General features: G+C 42.6%; 1 protein-coding gene across 10 annotated transcripts in view; it reads right to left on the reverse strand.

Annotated features, from left to right (window-relative positions):
* The window catches only part of TNC (tenascin C), a 98,495-nt gene that overhangs the window by 43,455 nt on the left and 34,614 nt on the right, over window positions 1-20,426 (reverse strand). For 8 of the 10 annotated variants that reach the window (XM_017949608.2, XM_031654457.1, XM_021927216.2 and 5 more), the window contains exons 5-12: window positions 19,365-19,480; window positions 18,443-18,599; window positions 14,230-14,499; window positions 12,652-12,837; window positions 12,293-12,382; window positions 9,840-10,103; window positions 1,128-1,400; window positions 278-550 (exon numbers count right to left, since the gene is read on the reverse strand). In XM_017949608.2, coding sequence (XP_017805097.1) covers window positions 278-550; window positions 1,128-1,400; window positions 9,840-10,103; window positions 12,293-12,382; window positions 12,652-12,837; window positions 14,230-14,499; window positions 18,443-18,599; window positions 19,365-19,480 — 1,629 coding nt within the window. The remainder of the gene's footprint in view (window positions 1-277; window positions 551-1,127; window positions 1,401-9,839; window positions 10,104-12,292; window positions 12,383-12,651; window positions 12,838-14,229; window positions 14,500-18,442; window positions 18,600-19,364; window positions 19,481-20,426) is intronic. The other 2 variants (XM_021927217.2, XM_017949607.2) reach the window with 2 other exon arrangements.

The following is a 20,426-nucleotide window of genomic DNA, read 5'->3' on the forward strand; positions in this document are numbered from 1 at the left end:
TTCCAACTTTTTAGATATTGTGACTGAAACTTACTTTGAAAGAAAAGTCACCTCTCACTTTTTTAAAAGAAGAGTAGGTGGAATTTTCGATAGAACTGGGCTACAACTAGGACTTAGCCAAATAAGGGATGTGACATTTAGGAAGAAGCAGAGATGATTCACTGGTATTTCCCCAAGGTGGTAGGAGCTGATCCCAGTTTAAAGCAAGAAAGTGCTTTGATTCCTCCTGAGTGGAGACAAAGGGGAGGAAGTGAATTAGTGAATTCATCTAGAATACCTGTCAAGACTTCAACAGAGAGGGGAGTTGTGCTGAAGTCCTGAGTGACCCCGCGGATGGTGATGGTATAACGAGTGGCTGCTTTGAGCCCAGGCAGGTCCGTGGACCTCAGTCCTCCTGGGACCGTGTGGTTCTGGGCTGCCTCTACTGTGTCAGCCTCCTGCACCTGAATGAAAAAGTACTCATAGGCCCCTTCAGGAACAGTCCAGTTGAGTTTGAGGGCATCCCAGCCCACCTCGGCCACCATGACCTCTCCCAAATTGGGAGTTTCCCCTGGAGAAGGACAAAGAACTAGTTTAGTCATCAAATCACACAACAAGATCCAGGGAATCTTTAATGCAAGAATAAGCTGAATAATAATATTACTGAAAAAATGTGATTTTCTTTAGATAAACATGCATCATGCAACTCTTTAAATTTTAGAAATGGAGCAAAGAGAGGGAAGTGTTGGAAAATATTTTGTTTGTCTGTTTTTTAAATCTTAAAGAATTGCCTTAACCCTCAGTAGATGAGAGAATTTTGTGATTTTCTTTCCCTTTCATATACAGAGCCTGAACATCCGTTAACAGGAGGGAGGCTGTTTATGGAGCTAAAGACCCTTTCCATGGGAGCTGTGTGTTTAGTCCCTCAGGTTGAGCTCTGTACAACTCCCAAGGGTGTCATTCATGTGGAGTGAAGCATTAAAAGTTGCCTTGGGGTTCTCTAGTATAATGGCCTGGTGTCACAGTTAGACCCCATAGACATAACTAGTGGCAGAACAAGTCCATTCCAAAGCTAGTCGTGTCTGATTATTCACGGGCAGTTTCCTGCTGGGAAAAACAGAAGCTATAAATAGAAAGGAAAGAGATACCTGTGGAGGCCTCAGCAGAGAGCACTGGTGTTCTATAGCCCTGGATCACCCCATAGATGGAGACTGTATAAGGCGTGGCAGCCTTGAGGCCCGGGATGTCCACAGCCCGGAGGTTGCCAGGCACGGTGAGGTTCTGAGCTGCCTCCACCTTGTTGGCCTCTTGCACTTGAATGACAAAGTGCTCATAGGCCTGGTCAGCTGCGGTCCAGTTGAGTCTGAGGCCATCCCAGCCAACCTCAGTCACGGTGAGGTTTTCCAGTTCAGGGGCTTGTTCTGAATAATGACAGAGATGGGGTCAGTTAAAGTATTCCTCAGAAAGTTTTGCTTCTGAGAACCTGGGAATGGCAAGCCCAGTGCCACATCTATAGGCCATTGCAGTCCGAGTGCCATACTTTGTTCACTGCATCCCCTACTGGTGCTGTCCCTATTAAAACACAGCAGGACAACAATGTAATATTTCTATTGCGGCCAGCCACAGTGGCTTACGCCTGTAATCCCAGCACTTTGGGAGGCCGAGGTGGGCGGATCATGTGAGGTCAGGAGTTCGAGACCAGCCTGGCCAACATGGTGAAACACTGTCTCTACTAAAAATACAAAAATTAGCCAGGCGTGGTGGTGGGAGCCTGTAATCCCAGCTACTCAGGAGGCTGAGGCAGGAGAATCGCTTGAACCCATAAGGCAGAGTTTGCAGTGAGCCAAGATGGCGCCTTGCACTCCAGTCTGGGGGATAAAGTGAGACTCTGTCTCCAAAAAAAAAAAAAAAAAATTTATTTTGCCTTCACGCATATTTGGGTTTTTCGGAAATGGTATTTTCCTATTGATCAGTGTCCTGCAGATTTAGAAAACTATACGTCTTTGTTAGCAATGCTCTGAGCTTCAGTTTTCATTTCGGAACATGTCTTGCATCATAAGGGGGTGGCCCTCAGTTATTCTGGGGGTCTTGATTTGAGCTGTCCAACCTTCTGTATTTTGAGACAATTGGCTCCTCTTAGATTCCCTTCTTTTTTGAGAGGCCAAGGTGGGCAGATCACCTGAGGTCGGGAGTTCAAGACCAGCCCGGACAACATGGCGAAACCCCATCTCTGCTAAAAATACAAAAATTAGCTGGGTGTGGTGGCATGAGCCTGTAATCCCGGCTACTTGGGAGGCTGAGTTAGGAGAATCGCTTGAGCCCGGGAGGTTGAGATTGCAGTGAGCCAAGATTGAGTCACTGCACTCTAGCCTGGGTGACAGACTGAGACTCCATCTCAAAAAAAAAAAAAAAAAAGAATCCTCTTCTTTTTTGTGCTGCCTCAATATCCTATGGGAGGTCTGCTTTATAGTTTATATTGGGATTTCATCAGTTTCTAGGGTTCAAATCATTTACATAGATCATATTAGTAAAGATCAGAGACACATTGACACAGTATTACTAAGCCTGAGCTGAGGAAAGTGATGATGCTTTGAAAAACTGTTCCTTATTAGAAAAAAGAAAGAGGTCCTGGCAGAAGCAGATCTTATGAAGCTCAAGTAAAACTGAACGCACCCTCTTCATTCATCTCCTTAATGCACAAAATTCCATAAAAACTCACTGGTCTCAACCTGACTTAAGGGAGATAACTTGCCCAGGGCTGAGCTTAAGTGGACTTTGCATAGTTTAGGAAGGAAAGTATTTCTCTGGGAATGGATCCTATAAACTAGAGAGTAGAAACTGCCTTTAAATCATTTAAAAGAACAAATTGTTTTTTTCTATTTATACTTCACATTGCTGCTAATTTCAAATGAGTCTTATGTGTCCATTAGAGCCGGCTACTAACTTGAAAATCTTAGCTTGGAATTTGATTGAGGATATCCTTTCAGAGGAGAAAATATTTCTTTTCTAGAATTGATTTAACTCAGACGTTTCCAAGTTCTGGGGAACATTCTTCCTACTTGTTTCACATTGTCAGAGCATACACTTCTTCAAATTTTGTTTGATCGAGAACAGAGGTCTACAAACTGTTACCCAAGGCCCACGTCTGGCCTGCTATTTTGGTAGTCAGCAAGCTAACAACAGTTTTTTTAACTTTTTTACATGGTCGGGAAATAAATCCAAAGAAGAATATTATTTGACGGTGCATGCAAGTCATATAAAATTCCAGTTCTGGTGTCACAGATAAAGTTTTATTGGAGCATAGCCATGATTGTTCACTTACATTGTTGATGGCTGCTTTTGTGTTACGAAATGTGCAGTTGAATAATTGTGATGTAAACTGCCTGGCCTGTAAAGTCTAAAATATTTACCATCTGGCCCTTTACAGAAAATGTTTGCAATGGTTGATCTTGAATGACAGTCTACAGACTCCTCTTTAACCCCGACTCATGTCCTGAAGCTTACCCCCGAGGCTCCAAAGCAGTTCTTAACCACCTAAACATGGTCTTTATGAGAAAGGAAGGACCCCAAACTGCAAGTGAGGTATCTAGATTTAGGAAAAGAAAGGAGGTGTCAACTACCTTTAATCCTGCTGGGCATTGTGAGGCCAAAAACAGTATCTGATATAGTAATTTAATCCTGCTGGGCCTTGTGAGGCCAGAAACAGTGCCCTGATATAGTGATTGTACCCTTGACCTTGGGATTTAAACACAAATACACTCAAGAGCATGTCCTTCTCAAATACTCCAGCAGTTCTGATGCAGAAAGAGGTATAGGACAAAACACAGCTAAGTGAAAATTAAATCAGTCCTATGTCTTCTTAGCTCTCCTTCTTATCCCACTTTCCTGTTTTTGTTCCTCTGCTGTCCACCTGTCAGGAACTAATCTGTCATTGACAGCATACCCCTTCATGTGAATTAAGTTACTTTCTTTCTTCTGCGGGTGTCTGTCTTTTAATCCTTATCTCTAATTGTTACATAAAACATATTTTTTTTGCTATGAAAGAAATTTTAAATGCCCCCTTGCAAGAAATATTGGGAAAGTTACCTTACGGGGGGTGGGGTAATGTGATTGTGGATTGCCCATTAAGCTGTGGCAAGAGATGGATGGAGAGAAAAGATGCACGTTGGAAAATGTCTCTTCCTGATGATAATCATCTTATCTCTTTGAATCAGATTTTTAATATGCCACTGATACTTTCATCTAATGGTCTCCACATCCTGTTTTATCTGTTCATATAGTCAATAGAGTGATTTTTTTATATAACGTCATGTTGTTCAGTAAATAGTAATAGTGATGGTGTTGGTACTTCTGCTAACACTTTTGGCTATTTCTCTATCTTTTTTTTTTTTTTTTTTTTGGTAGGCAAATCAAGAAAGAGCATTTGTTTATAACTCAGAGAGGCAGTATGTGGCCAAACTTCCACAAATAAAATCAGTGCCTAAATTAAAGAGAGAGGGGTCAGAATTATGAAAGAAGGGGGAATATTATGAATAAAAAATACAGTAGAGAATAGTTAAGGTGAGGACCAAGAGGCTTCACATAAATGCTGGCTCCACATTTCAACCACAAATGACATACTGTGAATTTACTGCCCTAGAAGCCAAGTGTTTCCATTATAGATTCCACACTGAATTTCTTGGCATTTCTTTATGAAAAGGCTGTTGTCTTTTTCTTACAGCTGTGCACTGGAATCTATCCTCTAGACAATGTCAGTGGGCTTGGGAAATCAGAATTTTGAAACCCCACTGCTGTAGTCCTGGTGGGTTGAGCAGCTGGTCTGGAGGAATTTCTGACAGTGCCAACTTAAAATCTGTAGATTGTTACCATCTTCTAGATAGTGATGACCAAGTGCTGGCTTGATGAGGAACCCATTTCAGTGACCACTTACGGGAGAAAGACTGATTCTCCCACAGCAGAGGCATGGTCATGTCCAAGCCTGACAACCCCAAAGGATATATTCAGTGGCTTTACTCTCATCTCACAGAGATAAGACAATTGAAATGAGAAGCCTTGGCTGCCTTAAAACATTCAGTGATTTCTTTGTAACTGCCCCTTTGCAGGTGCCCCTGATGATGCCTCTAGCCTCCTACCCTACTGTTTTCCCACTCTATCATGTAGTAGGACTGTATAGCTTGCAATTCACTAAGGTAAAGTTTCTCATGCCTTTCAGCTTTTTGGATGCTATTCCCCCTGCTGGAAATGTCATTACTCTTTCTCCACTTGCCCAACCCCTTTTCTTTTTCAGAACTCAACCAAACATCACTTCTTCCAAAAAGCCTACTCCAATGCTCTTCATTCATTTTGCTTAGGTCTGTGATGCTCCTGTCTCTATGCTCCTGCAGCCTCCCACAAATCCCTCTAAAACAGATAAGCTCCAGCATTATAATTTTGGTTTTGGTTCTCTCTCTTATAGCAATGTGCACCATTTCTTGAGAGGAGCTGTTTCTTTCTGTTCTATACACCGGCATCACCTGACCCACAGTAGGTATGAAATAAATATTTGTTGGATGAATAAATATTTGAATAAATTTCAGTTTGGTCTGTGAGAAAACCAAAATAGCAAAGCAGAGCAGAATGTTCTCTATTACTGGTAGCTGTGGCTAAAAACAAAATTCCACCTCTCTTCTTCCAAAATTCCTGAGAGCTACTGGGGTGTCACTGTCAAGGCTTATGTTGCCATGAAAAGATGCTTTGCTGGCTTTCTACCTATCAACCCTGCCTCCTGTCTCTTACGGCATGCAGCAAATTCATGGCTTTGACCTTAAGCAGGGTTTAGTTGGGTTTATGAAAGTACAAAAGCAGAGAGAAAAGGGAGAGAGAGGAGAGGAGAGAGAAGAGAGGAAAAGGGAGGAAGGAGAGGAGAAGAGAGAGAAGAGAGGAGAAGGGAGGAAGGAGAGAGGAGGAGAATAGCGTGGAGGAGAAAGAAAGGGAAGGGAAGGAATGGGAGAGGTGGAGAGGGAAGGATGCCTGGTACATGCTCATTTTTTTTAAATGCCAACAGACCAAGTACCTTTCTTTATTCCCTGCCTCCCTTCTTTCCTCCTTTTGCCTGCCTGCCTTCCTTCCTTCCTTCCTTCCTTCCTTCCTTCCTTCCTTCCTTCCTATCCAGATTAAGCTGAACTGAAGACTTTCCAAGGGAATGATTTCCCTTCCCTTCCCCTACTCCTTAAGGAAAGAATTGGGGTGTTAATGCAGAAGTGGAAAGGAAGAATCAGAAGATTCCATGGAAATGTTGACTCCGGGGTAGCCAGGGTCCCCAAACACTCATGAAGCTCATACCACAAACTTGTCTGCCTTCAGGGCACTGGGATGGGATACAGCAGTGGATAATGGAGTTGGTCCTTACATTCTGCTCACTGATGGGGAGGCAGGCCATAGGTATTATAGTAAACCACTACTTGTATAATATCAAGGCAGGTAAGTGTCACAAGGAACTCTAGAGCAGCTTGAAGGGGTAGATCAGGATGGGAGTGCCTTTTTAGGCTGGTGGTCAGAGAAGACCTCTGTTCTGGGTCACACCTGAGCTGCTCTATGAAATGCTGGGAGAAGAGTGATATCTAAGCAGTGGGAGCAGCACACGCTAAGGCCCGAGGAGGGGAGCAGGCTCAGCAAGCTTAAGAAACAGTGCAAAGGCCGAAGAGGCCACAGTGAAGTGAGCAAGGGCATGAGTAGCAGGACTGAGGTCAGAGGATGGGCTGGCCATGCCAGATTCTGTAGGGCCCTGTAACCCATGGCTGGGTCTTTGGGTGAGAGGTGCAATAGGTGGCCAGGTTGTGCAGACTTTTAGTATGGTGCCACATCAAGAAAAAGGCTTACATTATGGGCCAATCCATCACTAAAACCCTGGAATTCCCTGGGAAAAATTCCTCAGGGCCACTGATTCTCCATTTTTTTCTGTAAGCCCCACAGACATTGAGTGGCGCCTTGCAGGATTCTGTTGATAAGAATCCAGTGATACAGAGCTGGAAGGTTCTTGCTTCTGAGGGTTGAACCTAAAACTCTGCAACATTTCAGGACTTACAGCCACGTGGTTCCTTCACCCAAGAGCTCTCACTTTTCCTGTTTTCTTTCTTCCTATATGCTTACCAAGGCCAGGTGCCTGGGCTTCTACTTCTTTACCTATTCAGTTTAACACATGTATGTTTGCCCTTTATATGTTTGCCCTGTCTGTCCAAAAGCATCTTCCCACTGTAAGCCTTTCCTGATTCTCTGAAGTTAGATCCAGTGTCTCCTGCGCACTGGCTGCACCCTCTGTACCCTCAATCGTAGTGAGCAGAATGTTGTCTCATTGTCTGTTTGCTACACAGTGAGTTCCTTGGAATTAGATACCCATTTTCTTTGCCCTATTAACCCCATAACTTAGCACAGAGCATGGTGATATATTTTATTGACTTTACAAGTTAGAATTCAAGAGAGGGAAAGAAATGTTTGCTTCACCTTAAATGAAACATATATATATTTTTTTTTCTGTGGAAAAAGGGATGGGGGAAATATTCTGTGGACAGTGGAGAAGAACCAATAAAAAGAACTTTGCACATTTTTCCCACACTGAAGAATGTCTTTAAATATGAAACATGATATCTTTGAAATGGCATTAAGGAGGCATGGTGGGGAAATGCAACTGCTAAGGCTTTGGAATACCAATATTGGGCTCTCATTCAGACACAGAATAATTCTAGCTAGTAAATCTCCTGGTTATAGCCACATTACCTCCTTTCTCTAGTGGAGAAGCCCCATACCCCAGGATCTTAGGGAGATAAAACCTCTTCAGTGACTGCGGAGGCGTGGGGCTTTCTCACTGGAGGAAGGAGGCAATGTGGCCATCACCAGAAGGTGGAATGACTGAGGGGCAATAGGAATCTCTTTTAGATACAGCATTTATCAAACTTAAGGGAAAGCTAAGACAGATGGGCAGAGGAAGGAGGAGGAGGAAGAAGAGGAGGAGGGAGGGAAGAGGGAAGAAGGAGAGAGAAAGAGAGAAAGAAAGAGAGGGATTTCATCTTTTGTGTATTTCTGATTCATTTGTTGCCCCTTGACACTTTATAACAAGCTCATGTTTATAAAGCTGAAACTAAATCTCTATTATAGATTTATTTTTTCTTGATTCTATCCCCCCCCCCTTATTTTTGATTAAATTACTCTTTCAGAGCATCCTTGATAATAATCTTATAGTTGGGTGGGAAGCAGTCAATGCAGAGTCAACAGAATTGACCACGTAAACTCATTTCAGACTCTGGCAGGGACTGCTCATTGTCTGCCAAATTTCTCTCTTACAAATAACCTCAATTTTATATGGAAGCAACATGTTCAGACAGAAGACTACCTTTCCCTGTCTCCCTTACAGCTAAGAGTGGCAATGAACTATGAGGAGAAGTGATTGGTGGAATTTCCAGAAAGACTCACCTAGAAGGTGCTCCTCTTTGGGAGTTTTGGTTCTCCCTCCCTTATGCTGCCTAGAACACAGATGTAATGGATGTACTACAGCAGCCATGTTGTGACACTGAGATGACTCTGAGAATGGAAGCCAAGGACTAAAAATGGTGGAAAAGAAAGACAGAAGCAGCCTTGGTGCCTGACAATTTGAAACTACTGCTATCCCTGTGCCTCCCAGCTCCAGATTCATTTTATAAGAAAGAAAACCAACTTCTATCTTGTGTAAGTGACTGTGATTTGAGACTGAAGATACTGTGAGAAAGACTCTTCAAGCCATTTCCAAATATATCCATGCTTCTAACCCTTTTCTTGCATATCAAGCTTCAACTGGAATAACATCTCTTGCCGTAACACCTTTGTCAGCTCTCCTGATTTCCTTGGATCACTCTTTTTCTTGAGTTCTGTCTAGCATTCTGAGTATCTAGTCTTCCCCAAGCACTATCAGCAGGCACAAATTAGTCCACATAACAATGCTGACTTTGGGAACTACTTTTCCTCAAATATCAGTACTGTACAATGTATGCAGTAGGTACTCAAAACATGCTTACTAATTAAATTGGAAGTAAAGACTGTTACTTGCCAAACCCTGGAGAAGTAACATTTTCCACCTATACTTTTTGAATATTTGGTGGCCAAAATTGAATAGGCTTATTTTTCATAAAGGAGGAAATATTTTAAAATCCTGGTTGTCTCTTCAGTTTAGCCACCAAGTAAGCATGGCAGCAGGTTCAGCGAACAGGTTGCATGGGCCAGAATGGACACAGGTTGCATGGGCCACAATGTCAGGATTCAGCTGTCATCATACACAAACTAGGTTAACGTCTAAATGACTAAGAGAAAAGAGAAAATGAGAGGGCACCGTGGAAGTCTCAAATGGCCATGTGCCACTCTTCAGAGGTAACCTTGGCAGAAAGCAAAAGACCTGGAATAAAAACAGTTTGTGTAAAATAACCAAAAAAATATTATTACCAACATCTTGGCCATCTTTAAATGAAGTAAAATGAAAGGTAAGTTAATTGTTAGGCTAAAAGGAGGAAATAAACAAGAAACAACTTAAAAGATTTTATGATGCACACACAGTTAAAAAAAGAAAACAAAAATCATAGGTAAATTGAAACACAAACCCTGAGGTTTTAAGTTCTCCTAGGAAGAAATATTTTATTTTAAAACCCCTATTTCCCAGTGGGGGAACTTTGTTGTATCAATTGACAGGAGGCAGGAAAGATGAATAAGCAGTGCTTTCAAAGTGGTGTTTAGGGACTTCAGGGATGGACAAAGTGGCTTGCTTTTGCATTTGGCTTTCTCATGTAAGGACACCCTGACTGAGCAGATCTGCTAACCTCAGAATCAACCTAGAGTTTGGAGGAAGCTCAGGGCAGACTCACCAGTGGATGCCTTCACGCGTGCGGGCTTGCTTTTGTGCCTGCCTTTCTCGGCTGTCAGGAGGACATTGTACTCCTGTCCCGGTTCCAGGCCTCTCAAGACATAGGAAGTGGTGTTTCTTGGAAGCTGCACTCCCACCCACTGGCCTGTGGGGAGGCTGTAATTGAGGCGGTAGCGGTCAAACTTGGCCAACGGGGTCTTCCAGAACAGGGTCAGGCTGGTCTCTGCAGTTTCAGAAACCCGAAGGTCCTTGGGTGTGTCCAACTCTGGGAGGAGAACAGAGAGATGAATGCTCTTCAGGCTGCAAGGCAGGGCTGCTTCTGGGGTTGAAAGTCAACTGCCTCTGGGCTGGAATCCTAGGTTTGCCACAGAGGAGCTGAGGGACCACAGGAGAGTCACCTCTCTGGGTCTCTCTTTTCACTTTTGTAAAATAGGTCTAATTATACATTATCCACATGACTCCATTGGAGTCTGAGAAGATTAAAAATGTCATGGAATATCCATTCCGTGAAATGCTAGTCAAATTTAAAGCGGTTAAAAGGAACCAACTATTGATAAAAGAAGCAATTTAGATGAATCTCGAGAGAATTATGCTGAAGGAAAAAAAGCCAGTTTCAAAAGGTTACATGCTGTATCGCTATGCACTGAATGTCTGTGCCTCCCTAAAGTTCTTATGTTGAAACCTAATCCCCAGAGTGAAGGTATTTGGATCTAGGGACTTTTGGGAGGCCTCATGAATGGGAGTAGTGCCCTTATAAAGGAGACCTTGCCCCTTCTGTCCTGTGAGGGAACAGCAGAAAGATGGCCCGCTGTCAGCCAGAAAGCAGGCCCTCATCAGACACCAAATCTGCTGGCATCTTGATCTTGGACTCTGCAGCCTTCAGAACTGTGAGAAATAAATTCCTTCTGTTTATAAGTTACTTGGTCTAAGATATTCTTGTTACAGTAACACAAATGGATTAATATGTGTAGGATCCCATTTATGCAGCATTCTTGAAATGGCAAAATCATAGAGATGAAGAACAGATAAATGAATGCCCAGGGTTAGGCAGAGGGGCAAAGGGAGGGAGGTGGCTGTGGCTGCAAAGGGTAGCACATGGGATTCTTGTAGTAAGACTGTTCTGTATCTTGAATCTAGTGGTGCATTCACAAATCTACATGTGCGATAAAATTGCATAGAACTAAGTATATACACACACATGAATGAGTGTATGCAAAACTGGTGAAATATAGAGTTGACAGATTACACCAATGTCAATTTCTCAGTTGTTATATTCGTCTACATTTATGCAAGATGCTACCCTTGGGGGAACCTGGGTGATGGGCACAGGGAATCTCTCTGTATAATTTCTCAAAATTGCATATGAATCTGCAATTATCTCAAAATCAAAAGATTAAAAGAAAAAGAATTGTCATGTAAATGCCCAGCCTTGCATCCTGCATAATGTAGAAGCTCAACGATGCTCCATCTCCTCTTTACACACCAGCTTCCCTCTTCCTCATAGTGTCTGCAGGGAGGTAAGCTGGGGGCTGGGGGCTAGGGGCTGGGGGAGAGGCAGAGGAGGAGTTTTCTTTTTGCAGTGCATACTTATTAGAAAAATGGAAAAAAAATCTTGAGGGAAGAATCAATGACCTCAAATCAGGTAACCCTTCAGCATCTTCACCTGCAGGCTGTGGCTACAGGATATGACAGGTAAGTGCAGAGCCTGGACTTAAACTACAATCCCGTTACTTATAATCTGCTTGACAGGGGTATAAAAGTTAGGTGTTTTCTCAGAGAAAACCCCACAGATGTGTTTGGACTAGACAACGGTTTATTTAAAAGATGCAATTGATTACCAACTTAAAAATGTTCGTGAATTTCTTATAAAGCCTGGTTCCAATTTTTCTTTTAAAAAATCCCGGCTAGGCATAGTGGCTCACGAGTCCAATCCCAGCACTTTGGGAGGCCGAGGCGGGCAGATCATGTGGTCAAGAGATTGAGACCATCCTGGCCAACACGGCGAAACCCAGTCTCTACTAAAAATACAAAAATTAGCTGGGCATGGTGGCGCACACCTGTAGTCTCAGCTACTTGGTAGGCTGAGGCAGGAGAATCTCTTGAACCCAGGAGGTGGAGGTTGCAGTGAGCTGAGATCATGCCTCTGCACTCCAGCTTGGTGACAGAGTGAGACTCCATCTCAAAAACAACAACAATAACAACAGCAGCAATAACAACAACAACAACAACAAAAATCCCCAGTCTCCCTTTCCGTACAGGGGATGATGTTGGCATCACACAGATGGACCACACTTATGTTCCTTTTGAATTTTGACATTGGGGCTAGGTGATACTACAGGGCCCTTTCTCCTCCGGGCTTCTACTTTTTCTCTTTGAATAGGTTTTGGCCACATGGGCCCTGTCTCATCTGCCCAGCACCTGCTCAGTGGGATGGGAATCCCAGGTGTGCCTCACCTGTGGCTGCGTTGATGGTCGCTGGATTGCTCTCCTTGTCTTCCTTCACAGCAGAAACTCCAATCCCATATTCAGTCCCCGGCCTCAGACCTAAGGAGAGAATGTGCAAGTTGAGATTCATCCTGAAATCAGAAAGACTTTCAGAGGATGATAAAAATGGCTTTGAGTTGGTCTCTGGAGGCGACGACCAATGTTCAGAATGTTTTACAAAAGAACTCGCTGCAATCCAAGTAAGCAGTATTTCTGGAAATTGGACTTATTTCTGAGGATTGCAAATGGGGACACATGGGAGCAGATGCCCATCCTTTAAGGGCCCTCTAGGGCTGGCTGGCTCAGGCTTGCAGAGATGCAGAGCTCACCTGTGAGTGTGGTTTTGGTTGTGGCTTGTTGGCTCTTTGGAACATCAACCTCGGCGTGGTCCCCTCCAGAGATGGGAGCATACTTAATTCTGTAACTGTCAATAGCTGCTTTGCCATTCCTCCATTCCAGGGTGATGCTGTTATCTGTCTGGGAAACACGTCGAAGGTTCCTGGGAGCATCGAGGCCTGTTTGAGAGAAGAAGGAACATTTGCATTGAACATATCAGTCACAAGAGAGCAAGAGTCTTTGATAGCCCAAGCTGACATATGAAATGTGCCTGGAACTGGAGATAAATTACAAAATCTCAGCACATTCATCTGTCCCCATAGTTGATGTGCAAATCTAAACAAGTGCTACAGATTTGGCACCTTTCCCTATTATAGATGAGTGTGACACTTTAGTCATTTGTGTTTTTCTCAGACTTTGTGGTTAAAGAACAATGCAAAGACTTAAAAATAAGTTCATGCGTGTAAAAGCTGGTCTTTTGCATTTTCTCATCATATTTCTTTCTTCCTTTATTTTTTTGAGACAGAGTCTCCCTCTGTCACCAGGCTGGAGTGTAGTGGCATGATCTCGGCTCACTGCAACCCCTGCTTCCTGGGTTCAAGTGATTCTCCTGCCTCAGCCTCCTGAGTAGCTGGGATTACAGGAGCACACCACCATGCCCGGTTATTTTTTACAATTTATTTATTTTTATTTTTGTTTTTATTTCTGAGACGGAGTCTCGCTCTGTCACCCAGGTTGGAGTGCAGTGGCGCGATCTCGGCTCACTGCAAGCTCCGCCTCCCGGGTTCATGCCATTCTCCTCTCTCAGCCTGTAGCTGGGACTACAGGCACCCACCACCATGCCTGGCAATTTTTTTTTGTATTTTTAGTGGAGATGGGATTTCACTGTGTTAGCCAGTATGGTCTCAATCTCCTGATCTCATGATCCGCCCGCCTCGGCCTCCCAGAGTGCTGGGATTACAGGTGTGAGCCACTGCACCCGACCCCAATTTTTGTATTTTTAGTAGAGACAGGGTTTTGCCATGTTGACCAGGATGGTCTTGATCTCTTGACCTCGTGATCTGCCTGCATCAGCCTGCCAGAGTGCTGGGATTATAGGCATGAGCCACCGCACCCAGCCTCCTCATCATATTTCTAATAATTCACAAAGTACTTACTGAGCTCTGAAAAAATATTTACTGAATGAAAAATTGACACTTTTGAACTTTTAAAATAATGCCATAGGCTAAGGTGTTAGGAGGCTCATTTGTCATATATGTTTTCCATATACTGTATTTTACTTTAAAAATATTTATTTGAACTTTATTTTAATCAGAACTTTTGTCTGAGAATATCTGACCAGCATCTTCTATATAGGCCCCCCAGCCCCAAAAGTGCTTTGGAAGGTTATTTGGAATTTTTTTTGAAAAATTAATTAATAAATTGCTACAATATTTTAAAATTTACATGAGTAGAAATACTCCTTTTTTTTTAACTGTAAAATGAGCCTGGAAGATACCCCAACATGGAGTGGGATGGAAATCTTTCAATCTTTCCTTTACTGTATCTGTTAACAGGCGGAGGCCTTTTACCTGTTGTGAAGGTCTCTTTGGCTGGGTTGCTTGACATGTCGCCTCTGCGGGAGATGAGGGACACCTCGTACTCAGTGTCGGGCTTCAGGTTCCCGATGGAGTACTGATTCTCGTCCTCTGTGAGATCGATGGTGGTACGGTCGCCTGGCACGTCTTTGATGCCGTAGGTCAGCTCAATGCCGTCGATCTCAGCCAGGGGCTTGAACCAGGTGATCAAAGCAGTGGTGTCTGTGACATCTTTCACCTCCATCTGGCTAGGGGCATCCAAGCCTATGATGGGCAGAGGACAGAGAGGTTTCAGAGGTTAGGGCCAGTGCCTGAGGCTGAGCAGAGAGGACTTTGTAATTCTCCAGATCTGTGGGTGAATGCTTAGATAGATACTAACAGCTTGACTTTATTTTACCTTTCTGAACCTCAGTTTTTGGTTTGATAAACTATAAGTAGGGATAATAGCAGCTACCTCTAGTGTTTTTTGTTTTTCAAATCTTAACAGAGATAAAGCTTGCAAAGCATCTAGCACAAAGCCTGGCCCACGGAGTCACATGAAAACGAAAAAAAAAAGGTTGTTCTTTTGTTATTATCATTATTGCTATTATTACTGTTCTCATAAGTTGAGGAAACATGCTTTGGGGATACTTTATTTGAAAAAATGAACTTGGTCTCTTTAAATTTTTAATTAGGCAAAACTTCCTGGATGGTTGAAAACTTTTCCAACAGAATTACAAAGCAGAAAAGTGAGGCAGTGGACTGTCTTGACAGTGTATGAAAAGTTATTTTTGATGAAAAGGAATTCACGCAAGAAAGTCATTGCTATTTCAAGCCGTGCCTATCTTTGCATGCTCTTCTTGACCTTTTCTGCTCCACCCACTATCTGTTGTACTCTGACAGGTGCTCAGAGCTCTGGAAGCACATTATGCTATTGGGCACCACCTGGTCTCTGTACATGCTGTTCTCTCTTCTTTCTAAGATCACACTTCCCTGTAAAAATCTCCTACGCATCCTTCAAAATCCCACTTAAATGTTGTCTCCTAATGAGAAGCCTTTCTTAAACCCAGCTTCAGTAAGGTAAACATGTATTCCCTCCCTGTGGCTGCTACTGTCCTTAAAGAGCATTCTAATATCACATCTGTCTCATTGTTTCATAACAGATTTCTGTACAGTTTGAGTCAATTTAGGTGGGGTTATTCATTCATTCAGAGAGTGAGTCTTTTTAAATTCCCAGTATAGAAACAGGCACATTCTGGGTATTCAGTGACTCTTCTTCTTCTTCTTTTCTTCTCCTCCTCCTTCTCCTTCTCCTTTTTTCTTCTTCTTCTTTCTCTTCCTCTCCTTCTCCTTCCTCTTCCTCTTCCTCCTCCTTCACCTCCTCTTCTTCTTCCTCTTCTTCCTCCTCTTCTTCTTCCTCTTCTTCTTCCTCTTCTTCCTCCTCTTCTTCTTCTTTTTACCCTTCTTCTTCCCCTTCTGCTTCTCCTTCCCCTCCCTCTCCTTCTCCTTCCCCTTCCCCTTCCCCTTCCCCTTCCTCCCCTCCTCCTTCTTCTTCTTCTTCTTCTTCTTCTTCTTCTTCTTCTTCTTCTTCTCCTTCTCCTTCTCCTTCTCCTTCTCCTTCTCCTTCTCCTTCTCCTTCTCCTTCCTCGTCGTCGTCGTCTCCTTCTTCTTCATGTTTGTGTTTTCAGCATTTGTTCAGTAAACAATAACAAGTGACAGGAAATTGGCTTTATATGGCGAATGAAAAGGAAGAATAATTCACAGCTGATTGTGAGAAAACTGCAGAGTCTGTTTTTGAAGTCTAGGTGTTGATACATCAGTCTCAGCTCACAGATGATATAAAATGCACAACGAAAATGATGCCACAAAAATGGACAGAAGCTGCCTGCTCTATGTCATTATAGGTGCTAGCAAGCACTCAAACCGTACCTACTGCCTTCCTTAGTCCCCTTACATTAAAGAAGTGGAGATTCGGTCAAGGACACTGATGTCCCCCTAGATTTGGGGCCCTTGAATAGCAGAAACTAACAATGCTCTGTACTTATCAGGTGCAAACATGGTGCTTTGTTATTTATGTCTTGAGTCTTATGACAACCTCACAAGGAGGATACTGTAAACCCATTTTTCAGCTGTTGGATCTGGAGCTTAAACAAATAGATTTTTCCAAGGTGATGGTGAATGGTAAAGATGAAATTCAAACTCAGAACTCATTGAATCCAAAGCCCCTCCTTTTCCCCCGTTACATGACAACACCTTTCAAAAATATCGACCTCAAAAGTAAATATAATACCACCTTGATATAGATGCCAGACAGAAGGAGCCAAATGTGTTTTGAACTGGAAATTTAAGGCCCTTTAAATCTGGAAAAAAGGTTAAAGGTTCAAAGGTTTCAGGTATATGTGGTAAATTGCGGCCGGCCACAGTGGCTCACGCCTGTAATCCCAGCACCTTAGGAGGCCGAGGTGGGTGGATCACTTGAGGTCAGGAGTTCAAAACCGGCCTGGCCAACATGGTGAAATCCTGTCTGTACTAAAAATACAAAATAAACAGGTAAATATCTGTCCCCCTATGTTGAAATTTATATGATTATGCAACTTCAAATGTTGAAATGTTTGTTCTAAAATAAGAAGAAATAAAGCAGACAATTCCCAAATTTAGATAAAAAAGAAAAGAGCAGTGAAAAAAAAAAGTCTTTTGTATTGTCAGTGTACCTCCTCCATAGCAACTAAGCATTTGCTTTGTCTTTTCTTTGTCTTTCTGGTGATCTAATGATTTTTTTTTTTCCTGTTGGTACCTGCTTTTCTACCTACCACAGAGAGATGTTGTCAGGATGATGGAAAACACTTGCTTATGGAAGAGAAAATTCTTTGAATTGGCTCTGAGCTAGGCAAAATGTGCAAATATTTAAACGCAAGATGTTCTTTCTTGTCATTAGCAACTGATTTAATTTTTCCAACAACCCCTGCCAAGAAGAGTCAATTACTTAAAGAGTTGGCGCATATGTTATCTTGAAGAAAATAAAGAGGTTTTCCTATATGGAAGTGCAAAATTATGTACGTTTTTCTTTTTAAAACATTGCGGCCTGGCACGGTGGCTCACATCTGTAATCCTAGCACTTTAAGAGGCTGAGGTGGGTGGATCACTTGAGGTCAGGGGTTGGAAACCAGCCTGGCCAACATGCTGAAACCCCCTCTCTACTAAAATACAAAAAAATTAGCCAGGTGTGGTGGCGGAAGCCTGTAATCCCAGCTAACTGGGAGACTAAGACAGAAGAACCACTTGAATCCAGGAGGCAGAGGTTGCAGTGAGCTGAGATTGCACCACTGCACCCCAGCCTGGGTGACAGAAAAAAAAGAAAAAAAAGAAAAAAAAAGTCGCTTCCTGTTGGAGCAACTCCAAATTCAGGTCTTTTTCTCACCAAATGATCTAGTACTGCTAAATCCTATTCTACTCCCAAGAAGTTCTGACATCATTAGTACTGAATGAAATTTTATTTAGGTTCCCATTGAAGAGATGGAATCAACATTCTGCATAAACCAGAGCCTAGTCAATGTTAGTGGAAATGGGGTTAAAGTTATAAAACTTACCCTGGCTTAAAGTTATGCCCCTGATAGTGTTACCTATATGATGTTAAAGTCATTGAGCTTCTTTAAGCCTTAACATTAATATTTTCCCTTCCTCTGTCCTAGAACTGGGTGCTAATATTAAACTAGCCATATGGTAGATTGTTAGCAATGGGCTTAATTATCTTCAGGTAGTCACGCCCCTTTGAAAGGCGATTTTGAAATTCCTTTCATCAAGAGATGGATCTGTTTCTCTATTCCTTAAATATAAACTGGCCATGGGATGTGCTTTGATAGAAGTGATATAATGCCAATTTTGAACCAGTTCAATAACTGTGTGAACAGGACCAGCATCCTGGAGAATGAGAGATCCTGCGAAACAAAAAGACACCATCTTGGCTAAGGTCATCCTAGGCCAATCCACCCCTAAAGCACACAGATATATGAGGAGTGCAGCCAAGAACAGATAAACTGCTCAGCTGAGCCCAAACCCAAATCACCAACATGCGAAGAATTGTTATTTTAAACCACTGTATCTGGACTTTTAAAAATGTAGAAAAAGTTAAATGATACAGATGCTATATGAGAAGGCACTTTCTCAACCAGGAGGCGCTATGAGGTACAATCAGCCTTATCATTCTATAAGTATTAAAGGTGATACTCACGTGTGGTGGTCACCCTCTTCAGGCCAGGGCCCCGGGTATTGTTTTTCACTATGTGCAGAGATATCTCATACTCTTGCCCAGGAGCCAGGCCAGTTTGCCGGTAAGAGGTCTCTGGTCTCCTCAGGCTTTTGGTGATCTCTCCCTCATCTTCTTTATTCTGAGAGATAGAGGCAGCTTAGTAAGACTTAGGGGAGGTGTCAGTCTCTTAATTTATGTGACTCATTCACTCTGCATTCATTCATTCCTCTTTTATTCTTTCATCTATTCATTAGGCACTTACTATGCATCAGATCAGTATGTGAGCTACAGAGGATACAGAGATGATAAAGACATTTCTCTAGTTTGTTTCTCCCTCTTGTAAACATTTACCCCTTTGTCATGCAAGTCAAATGACAGAATGTGAGAGCCAAAGGAATTCTGAAGGCACAAGCTCAGTCCCTCCTTTGGTAGACTGAGGCCAGCATCAGAGAAGCAGGGTGATTGTTGCAAAGTCACACAGCTAGTTGGTGGCAGAGCCTGGGCTTAAATTCAGAGAACAAGTTCCCTCCCTCACATGTACATTTGGGTCTGGAGAGAAGGGTTGCTTAAATCTGAGATGTACTGTAGTTTGAGGGAGAGACCATTTCTTCTCTTCTTTGCATCTGAGTAGAGATTCCCAAGGTGATGAGGACAATTGGAACCTTGAGGTGACAACTTCTCTTTGTCTAGGGTATCAGCCCTAAGTGCTAAACTTACTGACTTACTAAAATCAGCGGAAAACCAACATCCCTTAAAATATAGATGCAAACACAAAACATGCTAATTAGAGCCTTGTCCTCCACGAAAAACTAAGGAAAATGAGTTGATACAGAAGTCTTCAGAACCCTTTGGTCATCTTTCAAATTCTTGAGATCAAATGGATCTGCTCTTTTGTACTCCTTACCATATTCCGGAAGATGATCTCCCAGGTTTCAAAAGCGATATCTAGAGGATCCCACTCCACTTCCACAGATGTCTCCTTGATGGACTTGAATTTCAGGCCTTCAGGTGCAGGCAAGTCTGTAAGTAACAACACAAATAGAACATAAGGATAGGGCAGGTGTGGGGTTGGGCAACACAGCCACGATTCCACTAAACCAGACTGGATGTCTGCAACAGTCAGGGGCTGACAACCAGAGCAGGTGTCCTTTTAAAGCTTCTTCTGGGATGAGGTCTACTATGAGGTTGTATAAAAATTATTATTAGGATAAACGGCATGATTAATTTTGGCAATTTCATATGGTTAAATCTAAAATGAACGCAGGCTTTGGAATCAGACAGACTTGGGGTTAGAATCTAAGCTCTACTATTAATGTGAACTTGAGCAAATTGCACACAATGCTCTAAGCCTGAGTTTCTTCACCTGGAAAAAGAAGGTAAATATGTCTACTTCTTGGGAATGCATTGAGGAGTGAGTGATATACTCCACTCCAGTGTGTAGACTGCTGGGCCTGATTCGTGGCACACAGAGCAAGTTGAATAAATGGCAGCCAATGTTATTATTAAGCAAGAAAGGGTCGATTTCTAGCCAGAGCTTGCTTTTCAGATATGAAGATAATTATACTGATGCTAAACTCATAAACCAGAATGTTTCCACTAAAAAAAAATAGTCAGTGAGCTCCACTGAAAAGTAATAGAGTGGTTAAGAACATAAACCTGCCAGGACTGCCAGGGTTAAAGTTTTGCCTCTACTCCTTGTTAACCGCATGATTTGGGATAAGATGCTTAACCATGCAGTCTCAGTTTCCTCATCTGTAAAATGGAGTTAACAATAGATCCTATTTCATACATATACTAACTCATATAATGAGGACTCTTTTTTTTTTTTTTTTTTTTTTTTTCTTGAGACGAAGTCTCATTCTGTCGCCCAGGCTGGAGTGCAGTGGCATGATCTCAGCTCACTGCAACTTCTGCCTCCTGGTTTCAAGCTATTCTCCACCTCAGTCTCCCGAGTAGCTGGGATTAC

The sequence above is a fragment of the Papio anubis genome, chromosome 13 (assembly GCF_008728515.1).
Source record: "Papio anubis isolate 15944 chromosome 13, Panubis1.0, whole genome shotgun sequence".
NCBI classification, from domain to species: Eukaryota; Metazoa; Chordata; class Mammalia; order Primates; family Cercopithecidae; genus Papio; species Papio anubis.